The following is a 17,915-nucleotide window of genomic DNA, read 5'->3' as shown; positions in this document are numbered from 1 at the left end:
TCAGCGTGTGCCTGGTATTGCAGGCTTGCTCTGGCAAGTTTTTTAGTGAGGGGTTTTAAAATAAAAGTTCCTAGCAACAACCTGATTGAGGCCAGCAGTGAGCAGTTGTGAAAACTGAGGCATGTGCAAAGGTGTCAGGGAAAATACTGGGATCTAAATGTGTTCTTTAAATGCTGGAATGTAACTGAAGGTGTCTTAATATGACACTTCAAAGTACAAACAGTGGGTTTATTTATTGAAATCAGTCTTGATATTCTCTCAGTACTTTGAGAAGCTTGGTGGGCACTAGCTATGAAAATATCTGCAGTTATTCAGAGTTCAAGTAAGCAGTCACGGATCAATGAAACTTCCCTTCTTTCCTTGTTTGTGGATACACATTGATATTATTATTATTATTATTTTTTAACTGGAAATTAAAAAGCTGCAGAGATTCACTTGCAGTGGGAGTTGGGTCATGGGAGGCTGGGAATGACATTAGCCAGTCTGCTTCTCAGGAAAATGTTTTCATGCAAACCTAGGGCTGCCCAGAATTGTTACCTTATGCTTATGGAGAATACTTTTTCATGTACACATTTGTAAGAAAACAAACCTGTTCTTCCCCCAAGTCTGCATTTTTAGCACATCTCTTTTGTGTGTGTCAGTCCAGGGTGAATTGTAAGGAGGGATTCTAGGTATAGGGAAAAACTTTTTTCACCATTAGGGCAGTCAAGGTGTGGAACAGGTGCCCAGAAAAATTCTGTGCTCTACTTCCATGGGGTTTTTCAAGCCCTGACTGGATGTATCTCCCAGGCCTGATCTCAGAGCAGAGCAGGATGTCAGGCTGGAGACCTTCCAAGGCTCCTTCTCACCTGAATTGGGCTGCTGTAAACATACTCTAAGCTATTAACCAGAATGGAGAACTTTACTGCCTTTCTTTCCTCTGAGTTTTTATAGTGTTCTTCAGGCAGGAATTGAGTGCAGCGAGGTTTCTGATTAAATCATGTGGAGACTGTCCCACAACTTCTTTTTTTTAATGCAACCTAAGTAAGTAAGTAAGTTCAAACCAAGTAAGTTCAGCCCAGCTGTGAATTAAGAGAAGAACTGTAAGGAAACCAGTTGGTCACCACTGGGCTAAACTGTGAAATTAGTGCTAAGAATAGTTAACAATGGGACATAAGCATTTAATTTTTCAAATTAAGGACAAATGATAGGAATGGAAAAACCTGCATATTATCATTCCAGTTTTTAAGGGCTGTTGTCTGTGCAGCCCATCCCAAGTGCATCCCAATGGGACAGTAATGCTGTCTTGAAGCTGGCTTTGTGTGACAAAGGCAGTTCTGGAACTCTGGGCCGTACAGCCGAGTGTGTGATGGTGCGTTCCGCCGGGATGGGCTCCATCCAGGCACATCCCACGGCTGTCCTGCTTGGAATGTTACAGCCAGATGAACAACCCTTTTTTGGTTCCTGCTGCCTTTTTGCTGTTTTTCCTGTTCTTACACACTTGGGGTTTTTCTTGCTGGCTGAACCCCCCAATGGCCATTGAGTATGTGAAAATCCCAACCAGTCCCTTTGGTGTCTTTAAGACTTTGCTTCCAGCTTCCTGCTCAGGGCTGTAGCAGGAGTGGGACCCCACCCTGAGGACCAGGCTGTGCAGTGGCTCCTCAGCCCCTGCTTGGTCACACAAGAGGCATGTGAATGGAGCCCCCGGGGCTCCCTCAGCCTCCACCAGCCAGAATGTGATGAGGCCACTTTTTGGCTGGCTTGGACATGACAGATACTAAAATAAAGAATCAAATGCAAGGAATGATATAGGCTGCTCCTGCTGCTGCTTTTGTCCCAAATGCAGCACTGAACACAGCAACTGTGGGGCATGATGTGCTAGTTAAGTCACACATCACAGAATATCCGAGTTGAAAGGGGTCATCAAGTCCAACCCTTAAGGTAAGGAAGTGCATGCACCATGAGGCTGTTTTTAGTGAAGGACAGTTCCTTCTCCATGCACATGTTGTTCAGGAGAATGGGACCTTGGAGGGCCCCTGGAAGCTGTGCCAGTACTCAGTGTCACTGAATTTCAGTATTGCTTGCTCTGCCCCACAATAACAAACCTTGATTCCTATGATGACAATGTTCTGATATCAATACCTGATTTCTTTTTGATATAGAACTTGCATTTGACAGATAACAATCAGATTATTTACACACCACTTTGTCAGAATTACAGAAACTTTCATCTGAATTTCCTAATGCTCTTAATTAAAAAAAAAAACTACACTAGACTGTGCTCTCCCAAAAAAGGCTCAACCTTCTGCAGCCTGTAGGGCCAGGAGTGGTTCCATTATGGGACTAAACATCTGATGTCCACCAGACTGATTAGCCAGAGCTTTGGGGAATTGGCTTTGTGTTCAACCCACAGATAACAGCCACCAAATCCAGAAAGATGGAAAACATACTGACTCTGCTGTGTCAAACTGGGCACTGGGAGATACCTCAGAAAAGTACAGACATCACTAATCTGCTCTTCAACAATCAACCTCATCCTGACATTTTTTAAGAATTGAGAATTGTCCTAAGCATAAATTAGGTTTGTTAACCTTTTCAAAAGTTGCTGCTTTTTAACTTCTGCTCTTGCTGTATAAAATGTCCACACCTTTGTTTGATCAAGTCTCTAAACTGTTGGCCTCACTTCTATCCCATGGCAGAGATTTCGGGAAGCGTTTCCTTTGGGGGGCTTCTCCAACCATGCCATCTTCCAACATCACAAATACTCAAATTGTGAATTTCAAAGTGGGAAAAAGCAGCTACAAACCTGCCTTGATTATTTCTGTATGGTTTTGCTATGCTTTGATCTACTGTTAGAACCTCTCTTCATCCCCTAGCTGCTGCTTTCTCCTGCTGCTCCTGTTTTTCAGTATCCCCCTGTCCCAGGCTCTGCAAACAGCTGCCCTGCTCCTGAGCTGTTTGAGAGGGAAGGAAACCAAGCAAGTGAACTATTCCTGGATCCCAAACAGCCCCTGCATGGCTCTGGAGCTGGGGAATCCCCCAGGAAGCTTTTAGGAGGGTGGAGAAAGCAGAGACAAGATCAAGACCAGTGCTCTAAAGCTGTGCTTAGGGGAAGAGCTGAGGGTGTTCGAGGGTGTTGCTGGGTGGATCTCCTTGGCTGGCTTTGGGGTTTGGCTCCATTACATGGCTGTGCTTTCAATTTATTTCAAAGGTGCCTGGAGCCTTATAAATCTGCATACATAGTAAGGAAGAGATTCTCCTCACAGTGGATACTGAACTCTGAGTGTAACCAGAATGGAGAGAATGTTTTGATTTAAATACATAATGAAGCAACATTTTAATAAAAATATCTTGTCTAGAAATGGGGAATTTTCTTTTTTATAGGCATAGAGAGCCACAGTTTCTAACAGAGGAATACTTTGTCTTGGAATACATACAAAAAAGTTTCCCCTTCCCCAAAATCATCATTTTTCACATGATGATTTAATAGATTAAAATCTATGAATATGGTTTCTGGATTGTTTAAATAATGGTCAGTGTTTGCAATGGGTGAAATGGGTGGGTGTTTTTCCTTCACCCAAATTTTCCTGCACCCAACTTTTCCTGCACAAATGCTCTCAGGAGTGTGGTTCTAACTCTTCCACCTCAGGTTAATTCAAGCTAGAAAGTTCTGCTGCTCCTGCAAACACCAGAAACCCAAGAGGTGCTCAGTGGTGTTAAGTCTGTCATTTTTATCTGCTTGTACAGTGCTTTCTGCTCCAGGGAAAATGTGCTGGAAATCTCAGCAATATCTTTGGGTATTGCAACCATCCCCAAATTACCTTCTCCTCCAGTAACACATAAGGAGAGAGTGGGAAAGAAAATCTGTCTTGATGCTTCAAGTTAAGCCAGATAAGAAGGTCTGGATGCAGAGTACATACAGGCAGGATGATGTCAGAGAAGAACACATTTTTTCTTTCCACTTGGGAAATGGAATGACTTTTGGATTCAGCACTCTTTCCTGATTTAGTCTCCAATAACTTCTGGGAGGAGTGAAGTCAGGTGTCATCCACAGCCCACAGGGGCAGAGCAGGGGTTGCTCCAAAGCCCTGCTTATTTCTGATGTGATTCTGTGCTCACTGCCCTCTGAAATATTCCTATACTCCTGCTTTTAACTCACCCCAGGCATGACATGCAAGTCCTTGTTTTACCTAGTTCTTGTTTTATCATCTCCAAGTTCTGTGGAGAAGTGCCTCCTGATAAGAAAGTCCCTTGAGAGCAAATTAATTTATGAAGAAAGTGGTTTAAAAACTACAAGCAAGTATTTGTTGCTTCTGAAAGTGTATTTAATTCTACCTGCTCTGAATCCCAGACACTTAAAATTCTCCCCAGAGTAAGTTTAGACAGGAGAGAGATTGTTCCTCCTGGTTTTTATTTTTATAAGATAGGTAATGTCAGCTAAAATCACACTTAAATTTCTGCTCACTTTGCCATGTTTGATTCCTTTGCTCTGAGTAAGATGGTTATTAAATGTTACCTTGTAGGCAACCTCTTTAAAACCAGAACACAGAACATTGTTACCTGTCAAAAGTACTTGTATTTCCCAATTCTAAGTACTTTGGACAACAGTAGGCTGTTACAGTATTGATAAGGATTTCTTTCTAAATTTATAAAGCTACAAGATATTCAGGAATCGATTGTCCAAATGACTGCTTTTCTGGAATTATGGGGGTTTATATCCCACAAGATGCCTATTTTTTTTTTCCCTCCTTGAATTTCTTTAACTCTGGTGAATTTTAATTGAAATTGAAACCCAAACTTAACTCTTGATATAAGGCCCAGTTTTGCACAGCAATCTGCCGGGTCAGAGTTAATCTGCCTGGTCAGAGTTTGTCTCTGGTTTCCATCTGCGAGTGGGATTGGTTTGATTGCACATGTTCTGCCCAGTTACCTGTTCACAGGATCCCACCCATGCAGGCAGATGCACATAAAAACCCTGGAACGAGCTCTGCTTGTCCTCAGGAATCTCCATGGAACATCTGTTCAGGCACAGGCTGAACATGCTCAAGTGCAGGGTCAGATTACCCTGCTTAAATCATCTCACACTGGGTCATGCACCAGACCAGGAGTTTCCTTCAGGTTAAATTCAGCTGGTAAAGAAAGGCTCAGCAATATCTTCTTCTGAGAGCTGATCAAAACAGGCTTAATTAATTAATGTCCACTCAAAGGCATGAATTTTTTAAATCAGGAGTTAATAAAGCCAGATTGAGAGTTTTCCAAAGTAAACATCTCCTCCCAGGAGACAGACCTTCACACACTGAATCCTTTGTCATTCCATTGAAGAATTTTCCTTTAGAGTTATTTAAGCCATTCAGTAAGAGCAACAGACAAGGAGCTACTGGATATCTAATTTTAAAAATGCTTAATTAAGAGCTTGGGATATATTTTGCCAGAAAAGGTCTAATTAATTTTTGAGCCTCAAGAACTTTTTCTTAGTACTGTAGCTTATAAAAGTGTGTGTAACAAATGTTTTCTTAGTCACTTTTTTCAGCTTTGATCATATATTTATACCTAACAAAAATTAGACATTTCTCTACCCTGCTTACAACGGGACCAACCTTTAACATGATTTCAAATTAACAAATGAGACACAAATGGGAATAAGCATTAAAGGCATTTTATAATAACTACACGTGTGCTAAAATAGTACAGAGCTCTGTAATTTGCAACTCCCTCTTGTATTTTTAGTAAAGTTAAAAGGTAGATGAAAGAAGGTACACACAGCATTCCTGTGTATTTAGCACAGGGTTTTTTTCAGGTTACATTTTGCTGTCTATTGCATTATGGCAAATAACTTTCTCTCCAAAACTGTTGCTGTCTGGCTTCTATGAAAACAAAATTTAGCTAATTAAAGATGAAACATATTTCTTTGTGAAATTTCGTACTTTTTACTCTTGAACTTTATGTGTCTGATTACCTATTCTATTGTCATAGAGAGAACAGAGATCTTACAAGCCCAGTTCAGATCTTCCAGCCTTGTGGATAGAAGCATCTGAACACTTTGACAGGTATGTGGCAAAATTCCCTTTGACAAGAACCCTTCAGCACAAAGGAGGCTTAAATTTCGCGTGACTTATTCTAGACCATGCATAAATGATGATAGCCCAGAAAAAGTAGCTCAAAAAGCATCACAGAGGGGAAGAAAAGAATAAATATTCTTTAAGTATAATGAAAGGAGGTGGTCAAGCTCAGCCTACATTAATCCCAGTTAACACAGACACAGCACAAAGGAGTTGCCATGACAAAGTGCTGCACAAGAGGAGTTGACTACACCACAAAAAATGTGGAATGTTTAAGATGCAACCTGGTAAGTGAACTCAAAAATTACACTCTCCTTGTGGTTTCTACCAGACCAAAATTATCTCACTAGAAGAGAGTCCTGTAACACTCCCACTGTTTTTGACAGTAGGAAAATGGCAAACCAGCAAGCCTAACCACCACTCTGAATGAATTCCTGCAATGCTGGAGACTGGTGTGCTCGGCTGTAGGGCAGCAGATGGGATTCCCTAGCAAAGGACAGGGAGAGCAACACAGGCATCCCTGGGTGGTGCAGGGAGGAATCAAACAGGCCTCTGCTGCCTTTGCAGGAAGCTTTGTTCTTCCTGTAGGGCTGTTTTGGCACACGGAAACAGCAGCTATCATCTTCCCTGGCCAGCATGGGAAGGGAGATATCACTTGGAAAGAGAATAAAATGAGGAAAATAAGTTTCAAATTTCAGCTCTTGAACTAATTTTCCAGCTTCCTAAATTTGTGTCCCATCACTGGAGATGCTCAAGAAAGATCTTAGACCTTTGAAAAATGTGTCTGCAATGCTGACACAATCCTTCAGAAACATTCTAGCAAATATGACTCAGTAACCCAGACTACAAGAGTGAAAATAAAACACAGGTAAGAGCGCTTCCTTTATACACTAATTAATCAGAAGTAGGAATCAGGTTTGAAAATGGAGGAAAAAAGTGGTGGTTGAAAGAAAATCATCTTGAGCAAAAAACTGGGGAGAGGAGGAGCACAGAGTGTTTCTTAGGAGGCTGAGGAGTGACAGGGCAGGAGACCGGGAGGAAACAACTGCTCAGAGCAAGAGCAATGAGAACATCCCGGTGGCAATAGTGTCACTATAAAATTACCACAGAAAGGTGCTAAAAGCAGCTGCCAGGGTGCCTTGGCACTGGTGGGGGCAGTGCCTGTATCACTGTGATGCTGTGGAATATATTCCTTTGAGAGCAGGTTTTGGCACAGGGAACACAGGGAGCACAGCCAGTGCTGCCCCAAGTCCTGTTTTGTGCCCTCTGGTGCTGCTGAGTGCAGCAGGTGACAGCCCTCACTCCTGGTGTGGTTTTCCTGACTTGTAGGATGCACAGATCTGAGTGTCTGCAACAGGTACAGGGAATTCCTCGAAGAGAGAAATAAGTGCTCTGAGCTGTTTAATGGGGTGCCAAGTACTCTGGGATGCCAAGCCAGGATCAGGCATGAGCACATTCCTCCCCTTTGCTATCTGGTGTTATTCCTGATTGCATTGTGAAAAAGACCTCCGGCTTAGAGAGAGGAATTCTGAAGGAGGACAGATGGCTAGAGTTTGGACTTTCTTCAGGCCATGTGCCTTCTGAATCCATTTGCTGTGTTTTGTCTGTCAAAACATGAGCCTCCTCCGAGCTACTAAGGCAACAGGCTTTAAAATCAACAAATGCAGCCCACAAGGATGACAGCCGAGGTGACTACTGTGTGATCCCATTCTTCTGCTGCAAGAGGCCATGAGAACTGCTAATGAGTTTACTTAAACTTGAAGTCCAGTGCTTGCCCGCATAATCCCAATTCAGGAAGCTAAGGTAAATACAGCTCAGGGAAGCTTGCTTGCCTCTAGCACACTTAGCAGGATGAGCAAATGGGAGGAATCTTTAGCAGCAACACACTGAGCGTATTCCTGCAGGGGTCAGGACGATGGGAAAGCAGTAACTAACTCAGGAAAGGAAAGCAGCTGCTAGTATTTATGCTTGTGATGGATGTTCACAGTAAAATGGTCAGACAGAACAGAGAATATCTCTCCAAGGTCTTGATTTGACACCCACAGCTGTGCAAATAGCACAGATGGGAAGATGATTCAGAGTGGCCCGATTTCAAAAATGCCCAAAACCAGGCCTTCAAAACAAGATGGGTTTTGTGAACGCCCCTCTGGACCCTCAGGGCTACTAAAGAGATGCTGCTTTGCAGCAGAATGCAGCAGTTTCACAGATTAACAGCTTGAACAGTTGGTTCAGGATGGGCTGATGAAAGATGATCTCTGCATGATGTATCCAAATGTACAAGGAATTAATTGGAAGCCATGAACAAAGAGCTGTGAAAGTGTCAGCTTCTGTCCTTCTGTGGATCCTCTTAGACCTACAGAATTCCTATGGCTTGTCCCAGTAATGAGTATTGAAGTGCACATGTAACCAGGTCAGTCTCTTAGAGTGGCTACAGCTGGCAACAAGTGTTCCCCACTCGCTGGAGTGCTGCACAAACACATGGCCTGAGGGAGCACTTGGACCTACTGCCATCCTAAACCACCTAACCAGGCCTTAGTTTTCTGGCCATAAGCTCTGTCTTCACCCTATCCTCAAACTCAACAGGCCTAGTGGTGTTCACAGAATCATAAAATAGTCTGGGTTGGAAGGGGACCTTGAGGATCATCTTGTTCCACCCTTGCCATGATCAGGGACACTTTCCACTATCCCACGTTGCTCCAAGCCCCATCCAGCCTGGCCCTGGAAACCTTCAGGGATGGGGCAGCCACAAGTAGCCCTGAAACATTTTTTAAAAGTACTCCTTTACTTAGAGGAAGGGGGAAAACTTGGGATAATACAATATTTTACAAAAAGCTCTCAAAAACATTTGCATGGCTAAGGAACATCTGTAGCTGTATTTTAGGCTGTGTCTGTATTAGAAAATGGGTTAAGCCCATAGGAGCAGATCCCAGCTTCGTGCAGAGGCTCCAAAATCCCAGTCCATGCACTTCTGAGGCTCCCTGGAGTCTGGCCATGAAGGCTGAGTGCTCATTAGTGGTGGTGGCACATTAGTGGCACCCGTGGGGTGCATTTCAGGTTGAGTTTCAGCTGGGCTGGATGTGGCTGCACATTCCAGGAGCTCTCAGGGAGGGGAATCAAAGTGCAGTGAGTGGAGCTCATTAGGAGCTGCAGTGTCCCAGCCAAAATGCCAGGGAGGAGCCTCCTGCCACATCACAGCCAGGCTCTGCCAGGGGCAGCCAAGTGCACCTGCACTTACACACCTTTTATGTCTTTTATATGCCAGCTGCACATCCATGACATATGTAAATATATCTATAATATAAAGTGATTTTTCTATGGAAAACATCATGAATTGCTCCCCCTTGTATCTCCTTCCTTAACAGGACAACAACAAAAAGGATTCTACAGATGCAAAATTTAGCCTTATTTGACTTATTCACAATTAACTTCTTGAGTCAAAAGCATAGCTTGAGTATGATAAGTTACTTTGAAAAGTACTAAAAAACAAAACAAAAAAAACCCCTTAACCTCTACCAGTGTAAGGATACCTAAAGTGATTTTGAAGGGGGAAAAATAACCACAGCACAGAAAACAAATTCATTTTTTTTTCTCCTTCCACAGAGGAGGAAAAAAGCAACCAATGTCCATCAAGTCTGGACAGAACTCTGGAAAAATGTCTTTCTCCCACAGAAGCAAGCACTGATCTCTTGTATTGCAATCTGTCTGCCTCCAGTACTTGACAGTGCAGCAGCACAAAGGGTTACAAACAGGCTGGAGAAATATCAAAAGCTAATCTAGCTGAGGAGCAAAAATGTTTGCTTACTTTATTGTTTGTATTGCCAACATGATAGGAATTAAGGAAAATAAGTTCTTTTCCCTTGTCAAGTTTACAATTTATTTGGTACCTTTTGGTCCCTTCAAGTGTCATTAACATTCTAGGAGAAGCCAGTACTTTCTTGCAGACTAGGTTTGACAAAATTGAATTAATTGGGTGATTTTCTTTTGCATCCAACAGGAGCAGACTCAAATCACAGAAAGCCTAACAACAAAGTAAAATAAAACTCAGTCTTGTGTGCAGGCACAGAGTGCAGCTATTCATGGTTCTTATCAGGGAAAAAATGTGTGGTAACCTGAGTTAACTCAGTAATTTGTTTAAAATTATTTCTTACTCTGTTTTTTGCTCTTCCCCATTACAGTGATACCCTCACAGGGACAAGGCTGAACATCCAAGTGGCTTCCTGAAAGTGTGACCAGGTGCCACATATGGGAATGTCCCTTAGAGACCAAATTAAAGAGTGACTGTGAAGTGGGAACTGATTGGGATGGAGATGAAGGGGATAAGTTCATAAACTCAGAATTTAAAGTACAGTTCAAGTGTTTATGTTGAAGCACAACTTTTTCCACATGAGAGATCTTCCTCCAGAATAACCTCTCTCATTCTTGCTTCAGTTTGGGGTTCCTGGCACCACTGCTCATAAAGATTGTCTTAAGAATGTCCCAGGAAATGTTTGCTACCCTCACTTCTAACATCAGCGTGGTCACACTAGAACATGTTTCTGCTCAATAGTAGTTATAAAAACCTGTGTCAGCACATCACTGGAGTGAAGTCCACCAGGACCAGTGTCATTTATGGGCATTTATTCCAAGCACAGGAACCACAGGAGTGTGTTTGGCCTGTCATTCCCACACTGTTCCATGCTTAAAAAGGGAGTGGACATTTGTGCTAAAACAGAAGGCCCCTCACACTACAGCATGATGTCAGTAATTCAGCTCCTTGGAGCATGTTATTGTTTGAAACAGAGGTCTCCACACTTTCACATTGGTTATAAAATACTTAGTGCTGCTGGACTGGAAGGAAAATGTCATACATCTGCAAACAATTAGAAGGAGCTGGACTTCATATTTGATTTACTAAACAATAAAACAAGCTTAAGTGTGACTATATCTGTAAGTTACACTCCCTAGGAGCCTCGAGCAGTTATCATAGCAAAGTCTTTTAACCATAATTAAATAAATCCGCAGCGGGACCATTGCTGATCAAGATTATCTTTTATAAGATATTTTCAGCAGTGAAAAGCATGAAGATCATGAAACTGGATGCATGCTTTAAGTGCTCCAAAACTCTTTTATCCTTCATTTCAAGCACACTGTCCACTACCCTTTGTCCAGCTGGAATGCATTCAATACAATACATTTCAGCTTTTAAACACTAATATTTTCATGCTTTCTGCATTTAGATTGAAATGTTGGCATGAGGAAATGAGTAGCTTCATGCAGTCAAGCCCAAGATTTCACCATAGCTTGTGTGCCTGCTGGTTAAAACTTCGGGTACTGTAACAACACTTAGTTGTTGTTATAAATTAAGCAAAGATTTGGGAATTGAATAGAAATATTTAGTTTGCAAGTTCCAGGAAGCCAGAGCATGGAGTAACGTAATAGTAATCTATCACCACCAATTTCTCCTCAACAAAACAGAAACCTTAACCAGTTGTCAGTCTCTCAGTACAACCTAACCCTCAACCTTTGTTTGGAGCACGAACTATGGGTACTAAATGCTGTCAAACTGCCCTACTGGATCCCAAATGTACACACCTAACGCCGGTATAGCAAAAGGGATAGTCATGTTTTGAAATTTTCTAGCATGACTTGCATTTTTTATCAAATAAAAATGTTATGTCCTGAAGTTGGAACAGTTTATTACAGTTCACCAGTGAAGAGTATTGCCAGCAGCATCACCTGAAGGAGGGAGTACCGGGCCAAACCCAGCAGTTCTGCTCCTGGTTTTGCTGCTGCTTTGCCAAGTTAAACTAAGGAAAAAGCCAATTTTCCATCTAAGGAAAATTTTGATTTTCCCTTGATGACCTCCAGTGAATGCCCAGGGTTAAGGAGATCTGACCTCCTGTGGTAGGTTCTGTACTTGACATTCTTGAATCAGAGTGACAGAAATGTTGGACATGAGCAGATAAGCCAGAAATGCAACTCTGAGGCTTTGCCTACAAAAATAACTCCTCCAGCCTCCATGATGATTACTGTGGTCCAGAATGACAGGGAATTTACTTACTAGTGATAAATAATGTCCTGTGTACATGAGTACCAGGGAGAAGGAAACTACCACTGTGTATTACAGCCTGCCCTGATTACAGTCCCTAAAGTACTATTTTATGTGATTATACTGCTGCAGGCCACAAAGTGGAAAAGATGAACCATGGGGTCAAGTTTTGCCCTCTCTTTGCACGGGTGTCCCTCCAATGTGCTTGAAAAGCAAGTTTGTGAGCAAGGGGTAGAATATATTTCTATGAAAAAAAACCCAAAACAATGGCCGAAACATTTGTTACTTCAGCAAGTAGAAGAGTAAACTGTTTATATAAAATAATAAATGAAACAGTCTTAGTTTACAGAAGTGCTTGTGAGGCTGGTTCCTGAACGCATACAATTAACATTGCTAATTCCCTGAGAATTTTTGGCACTGTGTGTGGTGTATGTACACTCAGATGAAAGCTCTTCATTGCCATAGTTTCAAAGAGTAGCCAGGCTAGGACTGGAAGTAAACTGGCAGGGTCTGCCTAGGGCTACTTCCACAGAGATCAGAAGAGCACAGGCTGTTCAGAACTTGGGTTCCTACTGCTGGAGGAATATTCCTTATCCACAATAAAAATATAGGACCCTTCTGCACTGCGGCCTGCTCTAAGCAAAACTTCATCCTGTGGTTATTTTTGTTCATTCAGCATTCACTTACTGAAAAATACAGAGTTCTGCAAACCTTTCCAAATTGCTTACGCCTTGCTGCATTGTCCACTCTTTTCAGAGCACTTCCTTTCCTAGACATACTTAATACAACACAAATGCTTCGCTAGAGTAATTTTAAGACTTTTTTTAGGAGCTGCAGACAATGGAATTAATTGAACTTTTTAGCCCAAAAGTAGATGGAACAGACTGTAAAGGTTGCAACAAAGTGCACATTCTGATGCCTTGAACAACAACAGTGACATTTCTGTATTTTATTTTTGTGTCATTAAAGGTGTTAATGGAGCACCAGTCCCTTCCAGTCAGTGCAAGGGCTACAGGCTGTCATTCCCCTGCGTCTGTGGTCACCCACACTGCAACTGCACCAGGAGCAGAAGCGAGGCAGGCACTGGCTTACCTTGGCACACGTTGTGGTCACTTTGCTCATACCCAGCTGCACACTGGATTTGGTGGGTTGGGTTGGGAGGGGCGCGCTGGGGGTCGGCCGGGGTCCGGCGAATGACGCTGTTTCGACCACTTGTGGATTCTGCTGCTGCTTCTTCTCGCTCATTTACAATAATTTGCGCTGTTCTGGGTAGACAGAGGTATCCTCCATAGTGGTTAACACATTTCATCCCACCTTTACATGCATCTGGGACTATTTCACATTCATCAATATCTGTGGTTAGCAACAACACAAGTCATGCTTTTAACAGTCGAACCTTCTGCAACAGCCATTAACACAAAGAACACGACGAGACATGCACGCACACCTCCGTGTCCAAAACGGGTGTGCAGTGAGAATACTTTAAGAATACCAGTAACAAGTCTGTCTTTGAAAATTATTTACTGTACCTTTGCACCGTTGCCTAACAGGATCCCATTCATAGCCATCTGTGCATTGCTGTGGAGGAAAAAAAATAATAATTTGGTTACTCGGAATTCTTTGTTTTGGAAAAACAGTGTATTCAGTGAACTCAAAGTGTGACAAAAATGGAAATGCAATACCTTGGTAGGCTAGAAAAATGGCAATTGGTACGGCACTGCTGTGCAGGAACAGCAAAACTTGTGGGTCCCTTCCCACTGGGAATGCTCTATGACACACAGAGAGTGCCTCTGTCTCGCAAAGTTCCCAATATATTGTTTGTTGTGAGCAGCTGGGGAGCAAAGTGAGAAAACATTTTTTTTCTCCTTCCCTTGTTCCTGTGCCCTGTGTTATACCATCTCTCCTTGGCTGAATCCTTGGATGATCTTTGGTGTGACCAAGCTGACCAGAATGAAAATCTTCTTATGAAAAGCAATAAGTTTTTCTGAATTTGGATATTATTCCCTGCCTTCCAACAGGTGAACCTCTTTCATTCCCAGACTCACTTTGCCAGAGGAACTAAGAAGATTCTCTGCCCCTGGACTTCATCCTCTCTCCCATTAGCACTCTAGCAATGGGGAAGGATCCCATGACAGCTGGAAATTCATTCACATGCTTTTTAATCATATGACTCCAGGAACTGCAGTCTAGGGAGGACAATTTATATTGTGAGACACACAATAAACGGTTAGAGTTTATAACAGCAGGATTACTTATTTATACAAGACTTGCAAAATTCAAACAAGGCTATACTCAGCAACTATTCATATCAATGCACACCAGCAAGTTCAGGAAAGATTTTAAATAGTCTGCTCTGCATCTTCATTATTCCTCTGCCCAAAACCATTAAATTATCCAGGGGGCAGTCATTTTAATCACAGGTCACAGTTACAGAGACTGATTAGCAAAGTATCATGGTGCTACCAACTGCAGCAGGAACATTTAAAATATTAAAATATCATTGAATCAACCAGACTGTGCTATGTAGGTGCATCTTGGGCTGCTCAGGGTATTACTTTAATGGCCCCATACAAAAAAAGAATGGAGTTGACTAATGTAATTAGTCACAGTCAAGCAAGCTAAATCTTATTGCAACTCCTCTGCTGCTGAGGGACTTACAAGTGACAAACTTGACTTTCTGATGCCAAGATCCACTTGTTGCAGGTCCTATCCTCAAGTTATTTTGAGGGACTTGTTACTGACGGACTCTGACTCAGCAGGAGGATTGAAAATATTTTCTTCTCTTGCAGGTGACACCAGCGATTTGTCAAATGTGGCAGCGAGTTGTAGCTTGGAAGGGTTTTTCTCCCCAAGGGGTAAGTGGACACTCTCTAAAGGATTGACTACATGCTGAGTTGACAACTCCAAAGTTTCTGTAGCTATGAAAAGGCAAACCCAAAGGAAAACAGCTAATTCATGCATTTTCTGAATCACCCAATTCCTGTTAATGCACAACAGAAGTACTGTCTGTTTAACTGCAAGGAGCCAAGTCCATCTATTACTGCAGCCAAAGGCTTTTACAATAGCAAAGGATTTGGCCCTCCATGGATACAATATGTGCATGAGAAACAGTAGCATCCCAAGAGCAAAATCTCCCAAAGCTGTTTTTTTTTTTTGTTTCATTTTACATGATCACTGTTTAACCATCAGTGAAGCACCTAAAGGCTAAGACCTCCTTGAAAATGGAGCATAGGTGCCCAAGTCATGTAGGCTTACTAGAAATATTCAATTGGTATAATCAGAATTATGTGAAATGATGCATAATTAAACCCCCCCCTCGTATAATAACTGTGAGAAAGGAGGAGGGTGGGATCCTCCTGTTTAGTCCAGATTTTAAAAAGGTACTTACATCTTCAGTTTCCACTTATATACAGGGACTTTAAAACAAAAGTAAATCACAGAAGCCTCTAAATAAAACTACTCCCAGCCTTCAAAACCCTAATGCTTCTAAAGCCCAGCGTTAAAGTATTTTATTACTGACTTCCTGATGCTTACTTAAGGCTTCTTTAAGCCCTGACTTCTACAAGAAGGTCCAACTCTGCAATATTTACTTGCTTGAGCCATCCCACTGACTTCAGTGGGATTACTTGTATAAGACACAATCCCGGGCTTTGGCTGTGGTTCTCTAACTTTTTGCATGTGTGCAGAATTTTCTGCTTGTGTGGCATTGGGCTGATGTGTGTGCGCATATCCAGAGGTCCACCCATATGAAGCAAGTTGCAGGGATTACAACTGTAATCAGATGTGAAAATGCGGGTCTTTCCCCAGCCCAAGCTGGGGTAATTGCACTCCTTCCATGACATGCCTTATGCAAGCCAAGCACTGAACACAAGCAGACTGAAAAGAAAAAGCCCCACAAAAAGGCCTTTAAATCTCTTAGCCTGCCACCTGGTTGCAAGCAGAACCTATTTCCAGTATTCTTGAACGATTTTATCAAGCCATGCAAAATCACTGCTCAAAATCAGCTCAGAAAAGAACAGTTCCATGATCACTCCAGGATTCAGATGCTTCATTAAGAGCCCCAAATTTGGAAGTACTTACATTTTGTTAAAAGCAGCTTGAAACATCCATAAGAAAACACAAAAGAATGTTTGACCTAATTATCTGTCAAACTCCATATACTTCAAGGACCCTGCCTTTATGAAAATGGCTTTTAAAATATTAAAATTTTGTTCAGTCCTTCAGTCTAAATACACAGATAAACTTTTCCAAACAAGCAGTTGTATTTTGCTCAATCTTGTCAACTTGAACTTTTAAACACTGTTTGAGTACAGGAACAGCTTATTTTATGGTTAACATTCGAACTCATCGACCTCTGTAGCACATGCTATACATTGGCAAGAAATTCGGTTTTTCTTAAGGGTCATTTAGCAAAGAATCCCCGCAAAGCAGTAATTATCTCCAAGTCTATTAAACCTTACCGTGTACGTTATGGTTTCCTCAGTTTCCTGCGAATGTACTGTAATAAGAACGAGCGCAGCCAAGAACATAGCTGTCAACATCGTGAACCTTGAAAGAAAGGAAAAACAAATCCAGCAGGAAAGCTTTTAGCTGTCTCCTTTGCTGGAAGAGGCTACAGCACCCCTGGGACCGGGTCGGGACCGGGTCCTGCCCGGGGAGCCCACCCAGCCCCTACCTGGGAGAGGCGGCCCGGCGCTGCCCGCTCGCTCCCGCAAGGAGAGGGTGAGGCTTGGCCGTGCTTCCCAGCCCGGGGATTTTATCCAGCTGGGAGAGAGGGGCGGAAATAACCGGTCAATGGAGTTTAAAACACCCCAGCGCACACCGGGAGCAGCGCCGGACAAGGCGCGGGCAGCGGTACTGCCCGGCCGGCGCACAAGTAAATTTTCGGCCAAAGCAAGGCGTAGGGAACACCCCCCACCTGCCGGGCTCTGCCAGGGACCCGCTCGGGCAGAGCCCTGCCAGGGGGGCGGCGGGCACGGAGCCGCCCGCGCTGCCCGCTCCTACCTGCGGGACCGCGCGAGCGCCGGTCGCTGCTCCCGTCCACCGCCTCCGCTGCGCTGCCGGCGGCCGCTCGCTCTCCTCGCCCCGCTGCCGGTGCGGTGCCGGCGGCCGCTCGTTCCTTTTCCCGCGGCGTGTGTGCGGTGCCGGCGCGGTGCCGGCGGCCGCTCGTTCCGTTTCCCGCGGTGTCGGTGCGGTGCCGGCGGCCGCTCGCTGTCCTTCCGCCCGGTGCCGTGCGGCGCCGGCGGCCGGCGGTGCCCGTTCTCCCGCTGCCGGCAGCCGCTGTCTGTCGGTGCCCGGCGGCCGCTGTTCCCCCGTCGCTGTCGGTGCGTGCCCGGTGCCGGCCCCGGGCTAAATAGAACGGGCGCCTGTCCCGCCGGCGCCGCGCGCGCCCCCTGCCGGCCCCGCGGGCGCGCGCGGGGCAGGTGCGGCCCCGCCGCCATGTTGGGGCCGTGAGGGCAGCGGCGGGCACGGCCCCGCGCGGGAAGCCGTGAGGGGAGGGTGAGGGCAGCGGCGGGCACGGCCCCGCGCGGGAAGCCGTGAGGGGAGGGTGAGGGCAGCGGCGGGCACGGCCCCGCGCGGGAAGCCGTGAGGGGAGGGCGGCCGCAGCCCCGGCAGCCGCAGCCCCGGCAGCCGCTCCCTCACGCCGGTCGGGTGCCCCAGCCCGGCGGCGGCTGTGTCCCGGCTGGGATCTTCGAGGAAGCGCAGCATGGCCATGGTTTTGTCGTGTGTCGTGAGTCATGGACTGTCGGCTCCATCACTACCATCTTCTCAATCACAACCGTAACCAGATGTGGAAATGAGACTGGGAAACTGGGGTTTTCCCCAGTCCAAGCTCGTGTAATATCCTC

At 44.3% G+C, this 17,915-nt stretch overlaps 2 protein-coding genes across 4 annotated transcripts in view; one reads left to right on the top strand and one right to left on the bottom strand.

Moving 5' to 3' along the window:
• EFEMP1 (EGF containing fibulin extracellular matrix protein 1) overlaps positions 1–17,385 on the bottom strand; it is a 45,482-nt gene extending 28,097 nt beyond the window's left edge. The window contains exons 1-4 of one of the 3 annotated variants that reach the window (XM_068186171.1): positions 17,071–17,385; positions 16,527–16,614; positions 13,596–13,644; positions 13,159–13,419 (exon numbers count right to left, since the gene is read on the bottom strand). In XM_068186171.1, the coding sequence (XP_068042272.1) occupies positions 13,159–13,419; positions 13,596–13,644; positions 16,527–16,607 (391 nt within the window). In that variant the 5' untranslated portion in view covers positions 16,608–16,614; positions 17,071–17,385. The other 2 variants (XM_068186172.1, XM_068186169.1) reach the window with 2 other exon arrangements.
• The window catches only part of CCDC85A (coiled-coil domain containing 85A), a 168,140-nt gene continuing 156,861 nt past the window's right edge, over positions 6,637–17,915 (top strand). Inside the window, exons 1-2 of the mRNA XM_068186166.1 lie at positions 6,637–6,906; positions 14,856–14,921. Coding sequence (XP_068042267.1) covers positions 14,877–14,921 — 45 coding nt within the window. The 5' untranslated portion in view covers positions 6,637–6,906; positions 14,856–14,876. The remainder of the gene's footprint in view (positions 6,907–14,855; positions 14,922–17,915) is intronic.

Source organism: Anomalospiza imberbis, chromosome 3, assembly GCF_031753505.1.
Source record: "Anomalospiza imberbis isolate Cuckoo-Finch-1a 21T00152 chromosome 3, ASM3175350v1, whole genome shotgun sequence".
NCBI classification, from domain to species: Eukaryota; Metazoa; Chordata; class Aves; order Passeriformes; family Viduidae; genus Anomalospiza; species Anomalospiza imberbis.
The sequence above is the reverse complement of the archived record's forward strand: the minus strand, read 5'-3'. Positions and strand labels throughout refer to the sequence as shown.